The 25,266-nt window shown below is 38.5% G+C and overlaps 1 protein-coding gene across 3 annotated transcripts in view; it reads left to right on the top strand.

The window, feature by feature from the left end:
* Positions 1–25,266, top strand: part of NR3C2 (nuclear receptor subfamily 3 group C member 2) — a 201,587-nt gene that overhangs the window by 87,976 nt on the left and 88,345 nt on the right. For all 3 annotated transcript variants that reach the window (XM_085222172.1, XM_085222171.1, XM_010709546.4), the window contains one exon: positions 25,068–25,207. In XM_085222172.1, the coding sequence (XP_085078298.1) occupies positions 25,068–25,207 (140 nt within the window). The remainder of the gene's footprint in view (positions 1–25,067; positions 25,208–25,266) is intronic.

The following is a 25,266-nucleotide window of genomic DNA, read 5'->3' as shown; positions in this document are numbered from 1 at the left end:
TTTTAGGAGGAAAAAAACTTATGTAACTCTTGATTTATGGCACTGGCTTAAAGAGCTAGCAAACCTGGGATTTTCCTCTCTTCTTCGCTCTAAGTATTTCCCTTTATGGCAGCAGGGAGGCCAGCATATGACTCTGTTCTTGAGAGCAATTCAAACCTTCTATAAATCTGCTGAATGTATTTTGCTCTACCACGTTTAGATTGTGTAGTACAGAACAGCAGAAGTGAACCATGGAGTGGAGACATACTTGACGTCAAGTGAGAATTGTGAAAGATGGGGAAAAACATGTCAGTCCTCTGTCTAGGGGGTGGAGGTGGTTTCAAGACAAGTGGGTAGGTTTGTTCTGAATTTAAGACTTTTTGAAATTAGTTACGTAGGAACAGGGCACTCTCTGCAGTGGCACGTGTGCATATGAAGATAATTAGTAGTGATTCTGCAGAGGAATCCTAAAGCTGGAAAATGTGGTGGAGCCAAGACCAAGGGAAGTGAATTATGATAATGCGAAAACAAAACTACAGGTTAAAGAGTACGTGTTTGTGACTTGTTGGGAGTTATTTATGTAATAAAAACAACTTGAGAAAAGCAACAGAACAGCTAACGTGCATTTTACTCACATCATCTGAGATTTGCTTTTATTTTTGTCCAGCAACTACAAACCACAGAGAAAACTTTCAGTGTTCAGATAAGGGACGTGATGGGGGGGAGACTACAAAAGACAAATAAGTACTGGATATGATTCAGAAAAGGCACGCAATCAAACTGAACAGATTGCTCAGGAAAAGATCTATTCTGTTGCTGAAATCCAAGAAAATGGGGGAAAAACAGGAAATAGTGAAATCTGTTATCGACCATCTGCTAAGCCTAGGAACTTGAGAATCATTCCCATGACAAAAATACTAGATTGTGAACTTAATTTTATATTTCATAATTCTGAAGGTACAGACCCAGAGGTCCAGTGGGGAATCTTGTAAGTATTTAAAAGATTTTAAAAATTCTATATGTATAAAGTCTTGGCATTAACGCATTAGAGTCTTTTTTACAAGGTCTGTATTGATGGATTTAACAGATAGAAGAGGCCGCCTTGTCCTTACAAAGCACTAAGTGTGCTTTTGAACTTTCAAGAGGATAGGGGAAATGAACAAGCTGAATTTTCTTTGGAAGGCAGTAGCAGTCTTTCTCCTCCCACTTCCATCGCCCTTCTGTATTTCTTTGTAGCGAATGTTGCCACATCTGTGGAAATGAACAACCACCTTGTAAGCGTGCCTGTTTGAGGGCAGATCGTATGGATGCACAGAGTTTGCGTGCTCTGATGTTCAGGGGCCTAGCCCTGCCTCCATGGTAGACAGCATATTTATTTTGGCCTGCTCTGTTTTTGCCTCTCCTTTAACATATGAGTAAGAACGAAAGAAACTGCAGTCCAGAATAATTTCAACAACATGGGGTGTTGCAAGCAAGCTGCAAATCCTTTTAAACTCCACATAGTTTGAGAAAGCTTTGGCAAAAGTGTGTGTTTTTATGAAAAAAAAATCTGATATATAGCATGCGATAGGTTAAATTCAGTTCTACGTACTGACACTACTTTTTCAACTCAAATCATTTTTTTTTTTATCCAAACTAAATGGCTCTGTTCAGGTTCCTGAAGTGAGGAACGCATGGTCTCCTCCATAATTACATATGTCTCAGTTGTAGGATAGACTTGAATTTGCTGTTCCTCCGTTGCTGCTACAGTTGGACTCAATGATCTTTTAAGTCCCCTCCAACTGAAATGGTTCTATTCCAGTATTTTGCTCCTCCTGCACAGGAGTCAGAGTTGTAGTACAGAAAAATGCACACAATTACAAAAATATACAAATGCTTCTGGGATCTCTTAAAAGGGTGGTAGAAATAAATTCCATTTCACAGAGCAGCATTGACATGCATGTAGCTTGTTGAACCTTAGCAAAAGGAACAAGGTCTATTTTTAAATGGCTCACTGCAGAAAGAAGTTTGAAGTAGTAAAGCACAAGAAGACATGCACGCTGTCCTGGAGTCTTCGCCTCTGTGTCTAATTCCATACTCGGGTCTAGGTAACTCTGTATTTTGACCCACATTACTGCAGCCCTTTTTCTACTCTTCCCAGTAGTCCTTCTGTCTCTGGCCTTTGCCTCAGTTGGCATATTCTCACCTTGTCCTTGCAGCACTACTTTTGAGTGCACTCCTTGCATCCTGATCCCTTTGTGTTTGGGTTGGGACCTGCCTTTCCTTTCCATTACTTGCAGCAGCGACACATGTTCTTAGTCTATAATCAGGTGCAAAAGTTCACAACAGAAGAATGAGCAACTGTACAGAGGGAGGAAGGGAGAAGTATGAACTTTGTTCAACTCCCATCTACAGTTTGAACAGTTAGATAAAATGTGAAGAAGAATGCTGTTGCGAATACCACAAACCTCTAGCGAGTGCATGCAAACAGTGCTGTTAGGGAGTTGGTTAGATGGATTTTCCCCAGGTTGAAGAGGCACCACTTTTGGCTCTGAGGCCAGTGGTATTCTGCCGTTGTAGCAGTATCCATCCTGAACGCATACCAGATGTTAGTTTTCCTGGAGGTTGTTTCTTTCCCTTTGCAGCCTTTTCAGTTGACCCTAATGTATTGTACACTGCCCACAGGAGGGCAGTCAGCTGCACAGGGCAACTGCAGGGACTGCCTATTCAGCAGGGGTGACTGTAATACAATCTGTGTTGTTCCACTAGCATTACTTAATTCTCAGGCAGTAGGACCACCTTGGTGAGTTGTTGGTGGCATCTGAGCACCAATTGCCTTTACCTTCTAGTGATGACAGCCTGTATGTTCAGTGACTGTTTATTTGGTGATGTATCTCTGTGTGGATACATACATATGTATACAAACATACAAGTGTTTACATGCAGTTCATGTCCAAACTTTGGCATGCTGCAAGTGCTTGCTTTGCCACTGTCCTCTAATGCTCCTCTAATGCAAGCTGCCATGCCCTTGAGGGGTGTGGAATAGATAGCATAAAACATTCCCTGGCCTTTATTCATTCACTGCCTAGATATACAGTTATTACCACTCTTTGTACTTTAAGTTCTTATCACAGCTTAACTATTCTCTAGCTTCAAGTTGCATTGAAGTTTGTGCTTTGGAGAAACCTGTATCCTGAAGCTGATTCAGGCTTGATTTGGTTTTGGTTTTATTTTCATTTTCCAAGTCTAGAACAGAAAAAAAAGATCACATGGAAGAGGGAGTGTAACTGAAAATTCAACTACAACAAAACAAAGCAAGAAAAAACCCTAACCACGTCGTATTAATCTTTTCTTGTCTTCCCTTTATCTTGACAGCTTTGCATAGTTCACTAACATTTAATGTTTTGAAGCTTGATTTGTTGAGTTCTTTTTTATTGCAAAAACGTTGTTTTGTGTGGACACCCTCCAGTTGAGGTTGTGCAAAGGGATGAAGAAGCAGCCCTATATTTGTTGGAGATAGCTTTCCTAGATAGCCAAAAGGTGTAGAGGAAGCTCCGTGCTTGGATCACACAGAAAACTTCTGTCTGTAGCTCACGTACCTCCTAACTGCTTGACTGAATGATGCTGAGGCTCGTTCTCTGGCTTTGCAGCTAAATGTTCTGTGAATTGCCTATATTATAGGATTCTTTGTAACTCAGGTCAGCAGCTGGTCTGGCTTACTGTAGGAATTTGAAGTGAATTTTCAGCCCATGTTAAAATCAGTAGAAACTTTATAATTGATCTCAATGAGACTCAGATCTTATTTAAGACTATCAGAGCAAGATGTTAATACTCTCAGCTTGCCAAATTCAATGAAACTGATTTTTCGTATTCCTTTGTACTTTTCCTTCTTCTATCAGAAGTTTTTTGTATAAATTTTTGGCTTTTCATCATCAGCTCACTTTCCTCTTGTAATAAGCAGGCTTTGGGCTTGCTAGTGCTAATGGTCCCATAAATGTGAAATCTTTGGTGTTTAATGCTGTATGAAATATTCAGCTTAGTTGTAACCAAACTTTTATTGAATTATCTTTTATGAATTATTACAAGTTGCAAATGTTAGTGGGTACACATGAGATTGTCAACTCCTTTAGCTTCTGATTATATATGTAAATGTATATATGTAAATAATTTCTAGTATGGTTACAGAATAAATGACTTGGGATTCTCTTTCTCTTTTTAACTAAATCAATCTCAAAGGCAAGAATGATGCATGTTTGGACACAGAAGAGCATATTTCCTTCAGAATTCGCAAGTGCTTCATGAGGCAGAACCATTCTCCAACCTGCAATTGCTTTGGCTTTCTGGTTTTACTTTCTGTCTGTCCAGGAACTTGTCAGGGAGGGGCCAAATGAGGTGGCTTTCTTACAGCATCTGGGCTGTGTTTGCCACTGAATGTGTTCTTTGTTTCAGGTTTTGCGAGAAATACATTGACTGGGGCAGAATAATAGGTGATATAGAATAAGTGTATGCTTTCTGACTTTTTTTCTACTTTTTTTGAATGAGTTGGTCCTGAGGGTTGAGGGCTGATCCTGTGGTATCTCCTCTTAAATAGGAAAACCTTCTTTGACTTCTCCAACATTCTTCCTTGTTGATTCTTCTCTTAATGCCATCATCTTTGAAACAGCCAGTGTGAGACCCTATTGATTTTTTACAAAATATTATTTTTTAATTATTTTTGTTTTAATATTTGGTGAGGTAATCCAGCTCCCTGACACGTGTCTTGGGAAGATTAATTCTTCCCATAGTCGTAGCATAATCGTTTCCATGCAAATAGACGTCTGCAATCTTGAAGTAACATTTTGGTGCTATCTCTGTGTTTGATGTCATGGCATTCTACCTCGAGATAGAGGATTAAGAAATAGAGGAAGGAAACAGACATATATTTTATAACCAATTAATGTGATTATTTTTTTTATATTATTCTGAAAGAGAATAATTAAATTTATAAATAGAGTAGAATTATGTTCTAGTTGATTGTGTCCGCTATCTGTCTCCAAGGAAATGAATACTAGAAAGGAAATAGTGCTGTGTCCCAACTGTCTCCTTAAGTCCTTTTTTAAAAAAAATATATATTTTTCTATATTTTTCTAACTGAATTGATACCTAGAATAAAACAGTACTGTACGTATCTTTTCTATACATATTTATTTATTGTGTTAATAATCATAATGGTATTTATTTCAGTCATGCATTTTTAAGTCTGAGCATGATAGCCCAGGCACTGGAACCATTTCACAACCCATGTGGCTGATAATATAAAGCCATCCTGGTGCCTACTTCCAGCCTGGGCTCCTGTACTTCTGGGACGGCGTTATAAATTGCTGTAATTCACAGCAGGCTTGAAATTACTTCAATTTGTGATTAGAAATTACATTAAAACTTACCTTGCCTTCCTCATTGCATATGAAAAGCACTTGGAAAATCTGTCTAACAATTCTTCAGAATGTTCAGTCTTTGCTGCAATGTGTGGTAATTAATCTAAGTGCTCTGTAGCCAATAAGCTGTATTTTAGCATAATGAAAACAAGGTTGTCGTGGTGACATCAGAACTCATTTATCTAGTTTTCTGAATCTGCGTACTGCTTTTTAGTATATGAGTGTGCAGAATTCTGACCTTGATTTGTGTCAAAAAACTGAGCTGTCAGCCTTCATTCCCAAATAAAACAATGGCTGACTATCCAAGCTGTTCTTTTGAGGCATGCATACGTCAACACATTTGCTTTTAACATTTAAAGATGTGAATGGAGAAGAACTGACACTGTATTGAATATTGTGCATCCGTAGAAATACTGTTGCCTGGTTGCATGACAAACAGTGCCCACCATGGTGAGCAGATGAGTTTTTGGGGTACTCTGTTGGGATTTTAAAAATGCATGTATTTAGAAAAAGGAAAAAATAGTAGAGGGCAGGAGTTCATTCTCACTTTTCAGAAAACTGGTGTCCTAATTTTTCTGTGCATATCTTTGATCTTTAACTTTTGGTTAGTCTGCATTGAGAATCTTTTTCTTTTTCTTTTTTTTTTTTAATTGAAAACAAAAGCATTGGTATAATTGACTGAAACCAGTTTGAGTTCCATCAGTGTAGCACTTTGCAAGTACAGGACACTTTTGCCAGCTCTAGCTGTGAAGAGTTCTTTTTACTTAAGTATCAAGTTATTAACACAAGCTCAACAGGTGCTAGTTCTGAATTATGGATGATTACACAGACACTTTAGTTTGAATAAAAGTCCAGGATAAAATGCTTCATATTATTTTTGGGTACCACAAACACCCAAGACATTTTTATTTTTTTTTCCCACTTCGGTGCAAGCATTGTGTGTATGATTTCTGACTGATGGGAAGAATTGGTGCCAGGTTACCTGTTGCGCATATTACACTATGAAGAATTCTAGATTAAATCTGTGGAATTCTTCAGAAAAAAAAAATATGAGAATGTAGCATATTCAGACTTCAGGATAACACACTATAGCAAAGCATTTTTTTAATCCATTGAATACAGTAGTTTTAATTTCACCGTATCTTGACATCATCACATTGCCATTGCTAATGGAGGGGAACAAAACTTGAAGGTGAGTCTCCGCTACAAATACATTTATCTTTGGAATAGATTAATGTGCCAGTTCTGGTCTTAAAGGAAAAATAGTTTGCATACCTGACATCTGAGCCGCTTGAATCCTAAATGTGTGTTTAACATGCAGAAAAGTAGGAGAAAAACCTCTGAATCTTAAGATAAAAGGTTGAGGAAATAAGGAAGGGAATACAAACTAAGGCAGTCACAAGGGAAAACCTCTTGAAGTAAAAGCTTAGAAGTAAAAACTGTGTGCAATTCTTCTACTCTCTTTAACATAGTGAAGTATAAAACTTGCATTATGGTATAACGTTGCAGAAAGGACAGCTCAATATAAAGTGATTAATGAATGTTGACTGAAGAGTACAGAGAGAAGTGGCTTCTTAGCCACGAAGACAGGGAGAAGGAAACAGAGCAACAGATAATATGCAATCTGTTAATTCTGCTCAAATAGTCTAAAAATTAGTTATAAAACTAGTAAAACTCCAGTAAAGAGAATGGCTTTTTTATGTCTTCCAATTCATACACAGATTTACAATAAAATTTGCAAGCAGTAATTGAACTGCTTTTCAACTTTTGTGTGGGACATTTGGTCCCTTTCTCAGCTGAGCAGAGACATTCAGATTTTAGCACTTGAAGAAGCACTGTGTGTGTCAGGGTAGCACCGTTGCTGATCTGTACACAGGGGTCTCAGTAGGGCACCAATGGTCTCTCCCACTTCCTGTAGACTATGAAGCCAACAGCCCCATCTGTGCACTTCCAACATGCGTTTGGAATTGCACCAAATAAATTTAGTCCAAACTCAATAGGAGTTTTGCCATAAACTGTCATGAACTTTTACAGATTTAGTATTCAGCATCCTTGCGGATCTGTGAATCTCACTGTTAAGGAGGAAAAAAAAAAAAAAAAAGAAAAAGAGAGACCATACAAATTTTGTGAAGTACTCATTGTATAAAGGATAAATGAGTATAAGCATATGTTACCTTTCCGTGAACAGACTTGCATATGCACAAAACTTTCATTAGAAGTTGCTTTGGAAGCCTGTAGAGCTTCCAGTATAGCATTCAGACCACTAAATTAGACTTTCTCTTTTTCCCTTTCCCCTCCATGTTTTTGTGAAGTGACAAGCTGGGAGTAAATATGCTCCCAGTTCCTGTCTTCCCCATTTTGCAGTTCCCCTTTCTCAAGAGTTTGGAGGGAGTCATTGTTAAACACTGATACTCATTCTGCCTTTGTGGTGCATAAAATGTGAAGCAATTGCCTTCATCTGAAAGGAAAAAGGTTAGAAGGGGGGAAGTTATCTGAAAATACGGGGAGAGAATAACTATATAAATAAACCATCTGGTAACATGTTAGGGAGTTTATGGCATATCTTAGCACTAGTTTTGTTGTACTGAGAAAACCATAAGAGAGTGAATTTTCTTTTAGTAGAAGTCTCTATTATCTATTCTCTATTTCATTGTTCCTGTATTTCTAGGCACTCCTCCTGAATTAGTGTGATATGTGATGGGAGGTGGAGGAGGCTTTTCCTTCTTTACACAGCTCAGCTGTCCTCTCATCAGTTACCTTTGCTTCTCAAGCTGGCAGCAGCCTTCCATGAAACCCCATAGCAGCTCAGAGCTGTGTTTCTGCATCTAATCAGAGATAGGTTTGAAGCAGATTGGCCCCAACAGGATAGGAATGAGCAACAGGCATCAGCTAAAAACATTATACGTTGGTTCTTATATTGGGCTGAATCTTTCCTATTCTTGCACATCGATTCAATTTTAGGTGGCATTCTGTGTGAGGGCATCGAGAAAAGAAGGCAGGTAAAGAGAGAAAGAAGGGCTGCTGGACTAACTGCCTGAATGTATGGAAGGCTGGAGGAGAATTGGATCTCTAGAGTCATTCTCAAAGAGGTGGACATGTGAGTGGGGAAATGTGAAGATCAAGTGTGACTGATAAACATGAATATCTGACTATTGGTGATTTTATAATAAGGTTTTGTGCTTACAAGGTTCTTGGGTAATCTATCCTCATGTAGATCATAATTAATCACGTGCTCTGTTGCAAGGAAATGTTGTTCTGATGAACGCCCAGCAGGAGAGAATGCTGCAGAGTGAAGTGAGGGCTTGAGACAGGTAAGCATGCCAGACGGTGTTTCAGATGGGCTCTGTTGCACTATCTTCCAGGAACAAGTGTGTGGGATGCAGTAGTATTTTAAGCAACAGGCTCATTTGGACTAACAGAACTGCATGCATGTGAAACAAGAATTTAGAAGGTGAGGTTCAGTAACCATTTGACAGGTAGTGCTTTGTTGTTGCTCATCAATCTGATAATTTTGTTATGAAATGTTTTTATGCTTTGTCCAAAATGTCACTGAGTACAGCATCAGATAAGATGTTTTTTTAGATGCTTCTCATAAAGAACTTGTGCAAAACTGCTTCAAGGAAAAGTGATTGTTTTACTCACAGATGGAAATTTCTTTAAATACTTGAGGGCTACAAGTAATAGAAAATTAGTCCCTGTAATTTTTATATTATCAGTAAATAGTCAAGAGCACTGGCTTGCTAATAAAGATGATTCAGAATATGTTTGCAACCTGCCCTTGTCGCCCCCTTTCCCCTTCCCCCCCTCCTGCCCACTTATTTAGCAATCTGCTTAGTGCAATCAGTGGAAAATCATTTTGTCTTAAATAATGTGTTTTTTCCTTCATTCGGGAAAAGTGGGAAAAAAGGAAGAGGGGAGGTGGAATTCAAATTTCAAGTACCAACTTATTCCCCACAGTATTCTGGATGTATAGGAGGGTTTTGGCAGACGTTCTGGCCACTTGATGTGCAGTATCCAGTTGTGTTTCTCTCCCAGCCTTCAGATTGCACCCCGTTACTGTAGGAAAAGCAAGTGGAAAGGATATGCATGTGTTGGGTACATAATCACAGCAATAAGAGATTGAAAAGATCTACAGGACTATTCTAGCTTCATTTCTGTCAATAAGGCGTTGTTTCCTATAATACAGCCTTAAATACTTACTTCATTAAAATTTTAGAACGCTCGACTCCAGAGTGAAACGCTTCTGTTCATTTTCTGCTTAAAAAATAATGTCTGTCTATTGAAATTGCACTGTTAAATTTAAAAATACCTTAACAGGCTGGTTTCTAATGAGCTGTTCTTTTCTGATAGCAGTGCACATTTTCTGTAGCAGTGGAACAATTCATAAATAGTTAACGAGAAGGATAACCATACTTGTGCACTTGAGTAACCGTCTTCATGGAGAGCTTCTCAATCGTGCCCACAGGTGCACGGCAGCTTTATTAGGAACAACATGTCAGATTTTGAAGAGGGATGGGAGTTACCTACAGGCTTTCCAATCTTATTCTGATGAAGTATAAATCTGGGGCTTATTTGCTTAAAACAGAAGTATCCAAAGTAATCCAGATTTCTGTAGGACATGATAACAAAATAAATGTGGTTTTAAGTTACTGTGTTAAAGCCTTTGATTTGTATGTTTATTTTGCCTTGTTTGTATTTCAGCTGTTCAGTTTATAGTTTATCCCGGTCATCTCTTCCACAGCATTGGAACCGAAATACATTTGTTGTGTTCTGTCAATTATGTGGTAGTGAATTGAATTACTCTGTTTTTAATTAAGACTCTTCAGGTTTAGTAAAGAAATAATGTGAAGTACAATAGCCTGATCCTTAATATTTTCTTGATCACAAGTCAAGCCTTCTGTGTAATTTATTAAAGTAGCATAATGTCCTTACATTTGAGGTTAGCATTTTGCAGGCTTTGCAGAGATTTTTATGCATAAGGGAAAGATGAAACTTCAAAAATATTATTTCAGCAATTTCATAATTTTGAATTGTGACCTCATGCTCTAAGAATAAGTGCAGCACATCACCATCAGCAGTTTATCAATATTCATTCATAAACTTCTTAGACTCTTTTCACATCATGATTTCTTTTTTCATGCAATCATAGTACCTTAAAGGTAGCTAGTGAATGCCTTGAGAAGGAACCGGCTGCCCAGAGCAGTTGTGGATGCCCCCTCCCTGGAGGTGTTCAAGATTGGATGGGGCCCTGGGCAGCCTGGTCTAGTATTAAGTGGGGAGGTTGGTGGCCCTGCATGTGGCAGGGGGATTGGAGATTCATGATCCTTGAGGTCCCTTCCAACCTGGGCCATTCTGTGATTCTCTGAGAAGCTGAGTCTCAGCCAATGCTATTATTTATTTGAGTAGATACGAACTAGTATCTACAGTATTTGTGATAGCTCTTTTTATTCTACACTTTCAGTGCGTTTTTATTTAATTGTTACAACCCCTCCTGCCACTTGGGATCAGCGGTTCTAGGAGTTGTCCCAAGTGGCTACAGGCAGCCCATGGGGCTGATGTTTGTGGGTGCATGGTAGGAGTTCGTCAGTTGTGCTTTGGCCGTGGCCACAATGAATGTGCTGTGACTGCAAGACCAGTTCATGCAGAAATGTAGGGGATGCGCAATCGGTTTAAACTGTCACTGATGGCAGGAAAAGGCACAAGAACTTACTCAGGCTTCTGTGACAGCTTAGTACAAGTCTGTCGCTTTAAATTCTGTGGTGGTGTTGCAGGAGTCCACAATCAAGATGGTGAAACATTGAGAGCCAACCACATGTAAATCCTAAATCATTAGCTTACGCATCTCTCCAGTTTATTGAAATGCCCATCTGGTATCTCTGCCCAAGCATTAAATGAAGTTCTCCAGCTGCCTACCCAAGAGCATCTGGCATGAAAACTTGTGTCTGTGCTGTAACTAGCACAGAGAGGGGCAGTAGGAACTCGTGATGCTTCTGCTGGAATGTTTAGGCAGAGAGCACTACCTGGCCTCTCAAAGGCACAGCTGCTTATGGTCACCAAGAAATTCAAGGATTCACACTTTCAACTCTACAAGAAGGTTACAGCTCACACTTTGGAAGTCATCTGTTGCTTTTTGAAGGGAAAAAGGAACTTCTACTTTTGGACACAGGGCCAGAAGACACAGTGGTTTGTTTTGCTTGACGAACAGTTAATGGAATCTTATGGCCAAGGAAATTTGAATGAAGGCCTGTGTATCATCTCTGTTAAATAAACCAAAGCCTGTAATACTATAATATTAAGGGTTTCTTTAAGCTTAAAACAAAACCTGAGCTGTTTGGGTAGACTCATGAATTGGCAGCTCTGGCAGGTGTTTTCAGTTGAGGGAGAACATCAGAGCTTTTGGTGGTCAGAAGGCCACAGAGCAGAGCTTCATCTCCACCCCGATCAGCCTTGGTATCACGTAGCCAGAGTTGCTTCATGGCATGTCTAGAGTCTGTGACGAGAAACTGCCTGTGATGCTGTGAGATTGGTGAAACTTTCATCTTTCAGCAATTTTTGCATCAAATCAAAGGTCTGATAACCTGCAACTTGCTTTCTACCAGGGCCTGCAAGTTGATTCCCCATTGTCTGAGAGCCAAGAGTGGATCCACTCCCCTCATCATTCTGCTAAGCTAAGCTGATTTTTCTGTAAGGAAAACTGAGGCTCTGCTTCAGCCTCTTTGAGGAAAACATGAATGTGAGCAGCACGAGCTTGCTGTTTGTAGATGATTTCTGCATGAAGTTGTCTGGATGCTGTGCTTGACAACTCAGTCATGAGAGGGGATAACAAAAGGCAGAGCAGCATTTCTGAGATTAAAGCAGTTTCTGAAATGAAAAAAAAAAAAATGCTGAACTTCAAACAAATGCTTGGTGTGAATTTACTTTTATTAACATTCTTCTGTGTGACTATGAAATTTGGGTAACAGCCTTGTTTCTTCCAAACACTACTCAGTTCCTCTTGGGCAGCCTTAGAGTGTTCTCTTGCTAGTATAAAAGGCCTAGAAAAGGTTTTAGGTATGGCATTCTTAAAGGTAAAAAAAATACTCAGGTTAGAAATGTAGTTTCTGTAGGTGCAAAAGCACTGATGCAGATTTTCACAGGGTGGACAGTGTGATGCCTAAAGCCACTTTGCATGGATTCATTTCCTGGTGCAAGCTCAAGAAATGCTGCAAGTGTGTCTTCAGTGATCATCCACATATGGAGTCTAAAACCACACGAAAGAAGACAGCTGTAGAAGGATCTGCTGTCTACTGTGGTGAAGTTTCGCAGATTCAATAGTCAGACTTATATAGGTATATGCAAAACCAAAATGAATTACCCAGGGAAAACAACCAAATAAAAAATAAGTGAAATCAGATGGGCTATCTGTAACTGTTAATGTGCTGCAAAAATGGGATTAACATCTTGCCAACTGAAGTCATAAAATGCTAACTCTTCCTACACTGAATAATATGACTTAATTTGTCATTGAAATGGGAACTCCTCTTGCCAGAGGTATGCAAAAGACTTTCTAAGATGTGTAAAAGTAATTGATAGTGACACTTCTAATGTACAGTGTGACTGGCCTGCTCTCTTGTGTACAACCATTTTAGAGGAAATAGCTAATTTGCTTTAGCTATTTTAATTTGAAATATATATTTGAAACAAAGCAGTGTTTGGCTTTGTACCTGATCCATTTGGACCACAGTCTTCTGCTGGCTTTGAAGAGAGGAGTATCAGTGCCTGCATGAACTGATCTAACTGATGTGAGGCTTGAGAGACTTCAGGCTTTGGGTCTCTGCCTGCATGGATGTGTGGAGGGTAGATGCTGCGGGGCTGTGTACTTCAATGGCAGAAATAACGCTTTTTGAATAAACGAGTATGTGTGAGGGACCAAAGCTTAAAAGGGATTATAGCTTTTTTGGCTCCTTTTTCTTGCAAGTTGTTGACCACAACAGTGGGTCCAGCACAACCTGAGGCAGAGGTTAGCTTCCTAAGGAAATCCAGTTTTATGTAACTGGGCTGTCTACACATTCACCACCTAAAAAGCTTTGATTGACATCCAAGTTAATCTAGATTTGACAGTGGATAGCTACTACCTGTTCCAGTTCGGGTGGTTATCTTTTATACCTTCCATTGCAGTAAGTGTCCAGTTAGAGTCCTTGCTAAAAAAAATAAAGAGAAAAAAGTACTATGTGCATTTTTCTCCTACTAAGCATTGCAGATACTAGACATGAAGGAGGAAGTTTTAGGAAACTGTTTCACTACTCACTGATTTCACAAATAACAGCTAATCTTTTGTTAAAAAAGCATAGTATAACCATTTTTATACACTTTGGAGCTTAGCGCTGACTATCTTTTGTGTATGTTAATTGGGAATATGGAAAGCAGATATGTAAGCAAGGAATCATTTTAAGTCTTGTAACGCTTTGCGAGCAGTGCAGAGCTGTGGGCTCTTGAACCAGGAACTGCATGGATGGGAACGGGGTGCAGAGGGATTGCAGTAGGGGATTCTGGGCTCCTTCAGCAACGTTATAAAGTTTTCCTGTATTGCTATTGCTGCTATGTTTGAAACTGTGAAGTTCTTTGTTGAGTTGTCTTCTTTCTTTCGTATGTGCTTATTCTGCACATTGTACACCTGTTCATAGCAGAAACTATTTCAGTGGCTGCAGGGGAAGGAGGAAAAAAAAAAAAAGATTGTTTGAGAACAGGCAGAAAATGCTTAATGAAGCAAAGAATGTGTGTCGTCAGGTTCTTTCTGCTTGGTTTTAATTGCGCTCTGTGTGGAACCTGTTGTGTCTATGTGATGCTGTAGTTCAACAATGAATTGAATACTGCAGTCCTTGCTATAGAGAATGGAAAGCCTGTGTCACATGTAGGCTCTGTGAGTAGGATCTGAGGGGTGATGGCTTAGGGAGTAATGCTGCTCCATCTGCTGTATACCTTGATTACTATGTAAATTCTGTAAATTCATGCATAAACACATGATTACAAGCACTCAACTGTCAGTTTGCCTCTACAGTAACGTGTTTCTGTACATAAACAGTTAAACATAGTTTTCTTGAGAAGGGAGTAATGGTGGTATTTTTAATTATTGTAGAAACTATAATTCCCACTGAAGTTAAATGTAAACTGCCTTCTGAAATCGAGACCTACTATGTACTGGTAGAGAGCTTTGGCAATATACAACAGAGGATTTAAGAAACAAACTGTGGTTGTGTTTGTTGCAGAGCATAACTTCCTTGGTCTCTGTTTTGTTTAACACTACCATTTTCTTTTAATCTTTGCTGTATGAGTTTCAGCTTTTCAGCCAGAGAGATAGGTCGGTACAGTGTTGCGTATCATTAGTATGGGAGCAGTAGAATGAATTTCAGTTGAATAAAAATGAATTCTTTGACTTGCAATTGGGAACATTTCTAGTTTGCCTTGACAATCCTGTCAAGACAAATTTGAACTTTGTCAGCATTTGCGATTGCTTGTGGGAGAATTACCAAAAGTCTTTGCTTTAGGTATCAGTCAGTGATTGCAACCCTCATCTGCTATTTGACCAAAATTTTCCATGGCACTCAGCAGGCTATTACTTGTCACTTTGACATATAATGGAGGGATATTTTAATTGATTTAAAAGTAAAAACTACAGTTATTTAATACAGTGTAACTGTATTACATGTCAGCTCTTACTCTTGCTGTGAAAATGGGGAATTGAAAGCACTTCTACTGGGGAATATTTTAAAACTACGTTTGGAATTGATTATTTTTTTTTCTGCTGCCTCTACTATCAATAGAATTCTTACTCAGTTTAATGGGAACAGAGATTTCCTGTTGTGTAATTATTGAGGATTTTAAAAGGATTCTTGAAAGTTAGCTGTGTACTTAGTAACTGTAACCTGTATCTTCCAATATCGAGTAGTACTTCTACTCAGAAGTCTGAGCTCTGATGTCGCTTCTTGACGTGAGCCATTCCCGTGTCTAAAAAAGTTACAAGTCCATATGAATCCAAGGTATGTAAAGTTAAAAACTGAATCACTGTAAGGCTGTACTGCATGAGCATAGTTTGTGCATTTACAGGCAGGTTACATGCATGCTGGAATATGATGTCAGGTGCTTTAGCTATACTGTTGTCCCAGATGTCTTTCCAGCTGGTGATGGTGTTAAGTTTAAAGCATCTTTTTCTCTACATCCATTTCAAAACAAGCTCTTCTGCAAGTGAGCACAGTGAAGAGTGGATGGTCCTAGAAAGATGAGTGGCTCACAGCTTCTCTTTCTCTTGAAGTTGTCCAACTTACCTTTTGGAGTTGGGAAGAAGAAAGGAAAGAAGCTGACAGGTGTGAGTCCCCTAGATGCCTGCCTTGTATTCCCTACGATGCAGGCATGCTCTTCTCCCCATAATGATTGTACTTTCCTCCAAATTCTTTGCACTGTCAAAAGTTAGCAAAAGCCTGCAGAAGTGTCAAGGGGAGAATAGTAAAGGAGGCAGAAGGCGAAATCACCCTGGCTTTTTCACGTTTACGTAGCAAGAGAAGATGCTTTATTGCGGTTACAGGACTAGGAAGGTAGAAACTACCCCTACAGCTGTGTCGTTTCCTAACTGCAAGCCATTGCATTTCTTTTATCAAATAAGAATTACATGCATTCAAGCGTTGAACAGCTTGAATTTCTTAAAATAGAAAAATAATTTGATAAAATGAAGCCTTCATTATTTCAAACAGTGTTTTTAGATATGGCAGAATCTATTTCAAAATAATATGACTTAAAGCACCTGTTAATCAGAGACGGTGGTAAAGTTGGAGTTCTGCTTTTACTGTAATGCCTGAAGCAGGTGCCATGCTGGCTGCTTCCAGTAAAACATAAAGCATCGAGCAGAACCGTATTGAGGATTATTACCTTTCAATTAGTAAGATTGTCTTCAGAGGGCTTTATCTTTTCCCAGCCTTCCTTTGACAAATCCACATAGGGCACGTGAAGGCCGGTCATGTCAGGATCTCCTCTGGTATGGTTTTGGGCTTCAGTCCTTTTACTTGGTTCTGTGTGTTAATTCATACTAAACAGTGCTGTGAGCTGCCTGGTGCCTTTCATTTCCCCTAGGTCGTGTTATAAAATTTAGATTACCGTGCAAGATTTCGTACCTCTGTTTTCTGTTCCTGTGTGGAATTACACTATAACGCACACAGGCACTGAATGCCAATACGCTTTTGACATACATACTAATTTTGTCTTGTTGGATGTGGGGGCAAAAGGGAGTTGAAAGGGCAAAATCCTCCCACCCCCCATTAACGTCTTTCAGCTCGTGTAATAATTATACATGTTGCCTTTAGAAGCCTGCAGAATTGCTCTTATGAGTAAAGGTCTGCCATACTGGGGCTTTTATTTGACAAGTTGGAAAATAGCCTTTGTTCCCATGGTAACCCTTTTTGTGCTTTGGTGCATTTTTTCCCTATGGCTTCATGGTTGCTCTGGAGGTTTTTCTCTTGTGGTATTTTAATCCCCATTAGTCTGGGATGGCAGTTCAGTTTACTTTTTGCTATTCTGAAGTATTTTAATTTTTCTCTTTTATTTCAATATGGAACTCTTTTATAAACTTTATTTTTATTGTCTGACTAGGGCATTAATGCTGTGGTGACTCTCTCAATAAATGTAGTGTGCACTTAGAAGGTAAAGCACGTAGCTTCTAATAGGAAAGTTGATCTGATTGGACCACGCTGTTTTTGTTTTAGACTAATTTTTCTGATAAAATTTTTTAGGACTTGTGTTCTTTTAGGAGTTGCAGTGCCAAGCCCTTGGCAGGCACATCAGTCAGATTTCTGGCTTGGCGACAGAATGACATTTCTTTAGGTTGAAAATGGTCAGTACTTTGCTCTTTAATGCCATTTCAGATTGCTTTAATAAGGATTTCATTTAATAAGGTTTCCAGGCCAAGGAAAGCGTTTGTGGGAATTGCTTGGTTAGACTCTGAAGGAAGGATATGCAAAAAAAGAAGTGAGCTTCATTTTGTAAATGGGAGACTTCATGAAGAGGGAGATATTCTTGTTACTGGTAGCATCTCCTTGCATTGGACTTGTAAGAGTACTCTCCATTCCTTTTTTTGTCTTAAGAGTCCTCAGTAGAAGAGCATAACTGTCATGTCTTACCAGTAATGCCTTACAGCAATGTTCTTCCATCGGTGTGACCAAGAGCAGGAGGAACTCCCTCAAATCATTGCATTTTGTGCAGTTCACAAACTGTTGAACCAAGAAGGCAGCAGAGCCTCACTAAGTAAACACTACTGTGCTCTCCTACAGCAGTGATCAGGATGCATAATGAGCTGAAATATTTTTTTCAGTGGTGCTAGGCAAAATGGGCTTTTCAAAGCTGCCCTTTTCTCTTTAGTCACAACAGGTAAGCTGGTGGAGGCAAAGAGAGAGTTAAATATCCCCTGCTTGCTCCCTCCTCCACCCTTCTCCCCCTAGATTTGCAATAATTAACTAGATTATGTTCCAGATAAAGTATTTCTGCCTTATCTTTCCATACAGCACATTGCAATTTATTATCAACAGAAAAATAACCAACACTGCATGCATTTAAACTGCACTAATTCTATAAGTGGGCCTAATATGATAAGTTAGAGCAAATGTGTTGCTAAGCTTACTGTTGCTCTGTGAGTTCCAAAGCTCTTAGTAGTAAACTTCCTACATACATCAACCATTCATTTTCAACTGATAACTATATTTATATACTAAAAAAACTGCAGAACTAGTGAATCTTATTTCTCTTTGGGACATAAGATTTTGTTACACTACGGCAGTAGCTGAGGAGAAGTGCCTTTCAGAAGACTATATGCAGGACGTTATGCTTCTCTGGGTTAGTGGGCTGGAAGCACATTTATTCCCCTAGGAGATAAGCGCTACCAGTTTCAGGCCATCATAACACACCTTTATTGATGGTTTAGTTTTTATTTTTGTGTAGACAATGGATAACTTTAAGGTAAAAATGTGATAGCAGACTGTAGCCGCTACCAAAAGATTCTGGTGGAGAAGGTCAAGGAAAAGTCAAGGCTTACAGCTGGATTCGGGAAAATGCTGGGTTCTGCTATCAACGTCCACTAAGGGAAATGGAAGCTGAAGGAGCTTAGTATACTTGCTTCGTTCTGTAAAATCAACACATACCTTAAGGTTAAAATAAATACAGGAACCTATTTACTGGTGGCTACAGCAAAGACAGCCCATCAGCTTCTGTCTTCAGAATAAATATTGCAATTTAAATGTTTCTTTTTAAATAATAAGTAACTTTTCTTAGACTTGGGGAGCTTGAGGGCGGAGCCTTTTCTTCTATCACTGTACATCAGAGCTCACTTCTTAGCGTAATTAATATCCAGGTATAAAAGTGCTGTATATGATCCTTAAGCATTGCTAAATAAAGTAACTTGATGTGAAAGCTGCAGCTGCTGAGGAAAGAAACCATATGATCTCATAGATCTTTCTTAACAGCATGTGCTTTTCCTCTACGTTTTTCTCTACGTGTTTCATCATAGTAAGTGTTTAAAGTGGGGAATAAAAAGTATAAATGCTGGCTTAATTTTTGTTTAAATGTATACTTTGGTATTAGTGCTGCAGTATTTGAATTTAAGCAGTTGAAAATTGAAATTGTGGAGAGAAAGGAGATTGAAACTAACTGTTAAATTAAGTGTAGCATAACAGCTACTGCATTTGTCTGCTGAAGGTATTTTTAAAAATGTTTCTTAAAAAGACATCTTCCGGTCCATGGGTGACAAAATGCATTTATTTTGGTAAGATACTGATTACTTTTTTTTTATTTATAGCAAACAGCAAAGGATAGCATGAGTTCTTCATCATTAACTAAACCAAAGCAAATGTGCATAAATGATAATCCATACAAAAGCTCAAGATTCTGAATTCTGGGATGTTTCTGCAGTAACAGATTTATGGGACTAGAAGGTACTAGATTACACGTTGTTGTTTTTTTTTTTCCTTAATTGCATTTCCTGAATACTTCACTGGAGTGGAGAAATATTTCTGTTATGTTCTGTTATTCTAGTAAAGAGAAAACATTTAAAGAAAAGTCTTTCCCTAGCTGCTCACATTACTTACAGACTGATAGAGTACTTCACATGGCAGAATAAGCATACACCGGCTCAGATACTAAGTTGGTGCCTGTGTCATCCCTCAAATACACTAAAATACAGTTAGCTTTCCTAAAATATTTAGATCTCTGATTCTTAAAGGATATTTGTTTTTGTTTTTAAAAGCTAAGGCTTTAAGGTTAATTTTAAGCCTTTAGGTGTTGGGGTTGGTAGAGGTCATAGTCCAGGTCCGATTGTTTTAGTCAAGGAAACATAGCCGCTTCTGTTATGTCTGTCTTCATCTTTGTAGGAGTGGGATAAAGCCCCAGGAAACTCAGTCAACAGAATGTGCTGCTAGGTTATTTGGCAATTCGTGTGCCCCTGTGCCAAGCGTTAGAGGGTAAATGTTGCTCTGAGTCTTGTTTCTGAGGCTTTTTTTTGATACGGTTTCAGCATTGCTTCTTTAACTCTGCATTCAGGAGTCTCATGTGACTGCCTTCCCCTCCTAAAATCCAATCACTTCATCTCTCTACCTTTTCACATCTCTATGCCTTCTTGGTCTGCTGACAAGAAGATTGGTTTATGTAGTCTGACATTTAAGAAATACCATTTTCCAGTCTGCTAATCTGCTTTATGCGTGTAGTTAGAGTAGAGAACCAGAGTACAGTCCTGCAGTGAAACTTTTTAAGAAAGTTGGGCTGCACGAGGCAGAACTTACATGAGTAAGACCTCAGCATTGACAATAAAACTAGCGGCGTGGAGCGAGATCAGGGAAATGGTACATGCCACTGCTGGAGGTCATGACAGTTTGTGCATCTTGTGGCAGCTCCTGGTTATTCTTCCTCCCACGTTTTCAGCAAACCAAATAAACCCTGTTGCCAATCTCAACTTTTTACCTTTACTTTTTCATAATGTATTTATTGAGGAAACCAGATTCCTTCTGATTTTTTTACAATGGGGAAACTTCTGCATGAAAAAGTCAATTATTTGGAATTTAAAGAGGACTCATCCAGCTCTCATATTAATGAAAGTATTTAGAACGAACAACTTTAGGATTCATATGTGCCTTGTGCTTCTTTGAAGTGTGTTGTTTTATCATCAGAAAGGTGCTCCTGTATGACATCTGGTTTGAGAAGCATAATAACCTATGTAATCAGCTTTTAAAACGCTGGATTATCTGTGGGTTTATTGACTCTTCTTTACAAAATCTGTTATTTCTAATTAATTCTCCATATAACTATTACTAAAAGCAACTTATGGAAGCACAAATGAATTTGATGGCAATGGCTGGTCAAGGTCAGTATTTAACTGCCAACATTTGCACTGTTGAGGTTAATAAATCAGGCTTATTCCTCATCACACACCCTACAATGTGACAAATGTGAGTGGAGCCATCTAAGCGACAATTTTACAAATCATTTAGAAGATACATTTGACATTGTTAAACTGCTCCATGCTGCCCCTGGCTGTAATGTTGCTGTGATAAAATATGTATGCTGTGTTAGATCATTTCTCTTTGCATCCTGTAGTATGGATGTTTTCTTGTTTATTTATTTTTCTTTACATTGGAAATGTGACAGAGGCATGAAAATGATAACCTTTAATAAGACTGAAAACCACTGGCTTATAAAAGCAATGATGAGTAGCCAATCTCTGTGGCATCTCATCCTGTCTTTCTTGTACTTTCAGTTAGAAGGTTGAAAGTAGATTGCTGTCCACAGAAAAATTCCAGGTCAGTATTTAACCCACTGTCCAAAACTTTAAAAAAAAACAAAAACAAAAAACCTGTGGATAACAGAGCAATACTTGTTGCTCTAGTTTGGACTTCTGCAAATGTGTAAAAGCAGTGTTTTCACTTGTACTAAGCATTTTAAGACTCTATCCTGCTGCTGTGGCCTATGGATATTGTTAGGTTTAGGGTGTCTTTGAAATAGATGTTTGGCACTGAGCGAATTGCTGTCCAAGGAGTCAGGTTTTATGTGGTCTGAATTTATAGCATCTTTTCTTATTGGGACCAACTGTTGTAATGTTTTAAACAAGAGAATAGTATACTACCAGAGTGATCGGAAGTTTAACTAAGCTTTTGATATGGTGCTACGAATCAGACTGAGTACACTAAAAAAAAAATTCGAACTGAATTAATTTGTGTATTTGGTATAATCAAAATTTAGATTTTATTGTTATTCCCAGTAACAGTATTTTTCCCAAATACCAATTTAGGTTAGGATTATTTAATAAAAATTTATGGGATGTTTCAGTGGCAAAAATAATGAAAAGGGAAGTGTTTAACTGAAAACAACACGCATGAAAGAAGCTTTTTCAAAGAGGGGAGTATTTTACTGTAGTGTTTCTGCCTATACGTATAGGTTATGTAATTATACTGATGAAGTAACTAGTTGGTTTACTGCAAGTAATGAATAGATCAAGTGTGTTTGTGTCATACAAGCTGGATATCTGGTCTCGAATTGAGGACAGAGAAGTTTGTTCACCAAACTGGCCTTGATACAAATCTTATTCACCATGGTCAAGTTTCTAAGAAAGGAATGACGGTGTGAATGTAAAAAAGATTTATGAAGAAAAGATGTAGCCATCCATTCATCCCTTGTAGAGAGCAGAATTCCCATGGAGGGAATGGATTAATTTGAAGCTTAGCAATATGATTTGAGCATATTTTTGGAACTTGGCATTTTATTATTTGCAGGTGTGGACGAGCACCACTATAACTCCTGTATGAAGTAACGTAACAGCATTTTAAATTAGAAAGTACTTTAGTGTAGCGTAGGTGAAAGAGAACATAGGTCATCTTAAAACCAAACAAGCAAAACATTAAAAGGCAATCACAGCTTAAACTGACACAAATTGGAGGAGATTTAAGTACCAACAGCTAATATCAGCGTTTCTTTGGAGCAGAGTATTTGAGAATTGCTCCATGTTGGATACCGTTATTAAAAAATGAAAATATCTCATTTATGTTTTAACCTGTTCCACTTTTAATCTGATTAAAAGGATGTATGGGAATTAATTAAATTTTATTCCAGAATGTTACGCTTCCGCCTGTGCTGCTATGGCTGAATAGCTGAATACATGCTTTGCATTCAAGCTCTACGTTTGCCATTTAGCTCTGTTCAAGCCCTTTATCTTGATAAGCACTGTATAAAATATGCTAAAGATAACAGTTTAGGTGGGCATTTAATAATAGTTATGGATCAAACAGTGTCTCAATGTGTCGTTACCAGCTTTTTTTTTAACCCACTAATTCATGTAAGTGGAATTTTAAAGGGTAGTTAATATCTAAAAAAGGCTCTCCCACCTTCTGCAAATGCTGCATGACAATTTATTTTCAACTAAAAAGAGCATATCTCTGTGTATGTACACAGCCGTGTCTGTATGTACACACTGCTGTGAGATCCTCCATTTCAGCACAGTAAGAGTTCTCTACCAGAATTACCTTTTTAGATATTAAAAAAGTACAGTGACCTTTCTCAGTGTAGAAAGACTATGCACTACAGTAGTCGTACAGTAGGAGAATTTCTGTGTCTTGTGAAGAAATGGGGACATGCGGCACCGAAATTACAAATGCCCTGAGACATTTTTGGTGGTGTGTCAGAACTGAAATGTTTCCTTTTTCAGACAAAATACTGCAGTTTGCAGTGAGAAAGCAAAACATGAATTTTCAACTCGGTAATTTTTCAGGTTGCTGACATTTTCTCTAGAAAGCAGACACCTTCTGAAGAAATTGTTTAATGAGAAGCTTGATTTTTTTTTTTTAATTTTTTTTTTCACACAGTCTGCAATGTGATGCAGGGAAAAAGAGGTTTCTACCCTAGTCGCATTCATTTCCTGAACAAATCGAAGTGCAGAGCTGAAATGCAGTGCTGAATAGCAGCATAGTCTTGGTAAATCCCAAAGTAGCTACCTTACAGCTCTGCTCACCCAGTGTGCATATCCGTGCCTGTCTGTGACTTGAGCAAATCAAACTTTCTGACTTAGGTCTGGGGAGGCTTTCTTTTGTCTCACTGGCAGATGAGCTAATGCCATCACCCAGCAATTATCAAGCAGTGTTACGTTATGTAATGAAAGTATAAATAGCACAGGGAATAAAACTATTAAATCTAACAGACTAGCGAGTAGACAAGAACAGGAATATTATTGGGAACATTTTTGGTTAACATCTGAACGTTACCACTTAAAAAGATGTTTAGTTTGAATGTTGCAGCGAAGCTGCAGGCAAGGGGACTCGTGGTCCTTGATCTGGAGTGACATTCCTGCCATGCCCCTGGATAAATCATTTGGCCTCTGTGTACCTCTTTAAAGGAAGATACAGACTGCAAAAGGCAAGGAGTGCATCCCTGGAATTTCTTAATCAGCTGCTTATCTTACATTTGAATTAAGCGTACCTGTGAACTTTGTTGCCCAATACCTGACTGACAAATAGCTTCTGATTTGTATTTTGAACTATCAGACTGTTTCACCACTGCTGTAAAGTTTTCCAGGGTTGTTTTTGTAGTTGCTTGACAGGATTCAGAGAGATAAGGTGTGAAGACATGCAAGTGGTCATGTTTACCTGGAGAAGGGAGACAGTATCAAGGGGAAGATTGTCCCCGGTCCTTTGCAGGTGTGGGTGGGATCCAAAGCTCTCTCCTCCTGTGCTATCTGACGCGTTTCACTGAACGTGCCAATTATACATCAGGGTGGCATTTCCAGTTCCCCAGGGAAGAAGGGAGGGAGGAGACTCTCTGCGTTATGAAATGGGGTTGGTTTTTGAAGAGCACTGTCTTTTAGAGCTGTCAATAGAAAATACTAATTAAAGAGATATTCTGAAAGTCACGGTTCAAAAAAAAAAAAAAACCAAAAACCTAAAACAACAACAACAGCAACAAAAAACCAGCAACATAAAATACCCTATGTTTTAAGTTGAGGTTGAGTTTGCAAGATGCATCAACCTGCAAAACTTCAGAATGTTTTCTAAAATATTTGGGCTGCTCTCCTGGCACTTACTGTAATATAAAAGAATATTCTACATTTGCTGAATGCAAAAAGGCTTCAAATTCACTATTCTTGGAAGCAAGCTGTTCAATTACAGAAATTATAGAAACATTATAGAAAATTACGGAAAAGTTATAAACTCAAGGGCCACTCTAGTGATAGGCGGGCCCATGAATAAGGGAAGAGAAGTTACCACTGTGCTGTATGGTTTCATGAAATGGTCTTAGCAGCTTTATTACAGGTGTACTTTGCCTGTAAGGGCTTGAGACAAAAATAAAAAAATTAAAAAAAAACAGAAAAATCCAGGGAATTTATAGTTTTCTGGACACTGCCAGAGTGGTTTGTTTGTTTATTTTCAGTTTTAGTCATCTGCTACCAATAAATTCGTCTGCCCTTGTGGTAATTTCTCGCATTAACATTGATACATTATAAGTGTTTTAAAGAGGACAATAAAATATTTCTTCTACTAATTAAAGCAACACATATGTTGAACAAGGCAATGCCAGAAAGAGTAGTGGTTTCCTAATTGTTAGGTGCCTTGAGCAATATACCTGTTATAAATTCTTAATTGAACTTTGTGTTGTGGCCAGTGTGATTTGAAATATTCATAACTTTTGTTTTGCTTTGTTTTTCTCTAGCTCTTCATTGAGAAGTGTATCATCTGGTTCTTCGAGGCCTTCCAAAGTGTGTTTGGTATGTGGAGATGAGGCATCTGGATGTCATTACGGGGTAGTTACATGTGGCAGCTGTAAAGTTTTCTTCAAGAGAGCAGTAGAAGGTAAGAATACAAAACAAAGAAAAAATATCAGCGAAAAAGACAAGGTGGAATTTGTGCAT

The sequence above is a fragment of the Meleagris gallopavo genome, chromosome 4, assembly GCF_905368555.1.
Source record: "Meleagris gallopavo chromosome 4, MGAL_WU_HG_1.1, whole genome shotgun sequence".
NCBI classification, from domain to species: domain Eukaryota; kingdom Metazoa; phylum Chordata; class Aves; order Galliformes; family Phasianidae; genus Meleagris; species Meleagris gallopavo.
This window is presented reverse-complemented; position numbering and strand designations above follow the sequence as displayed.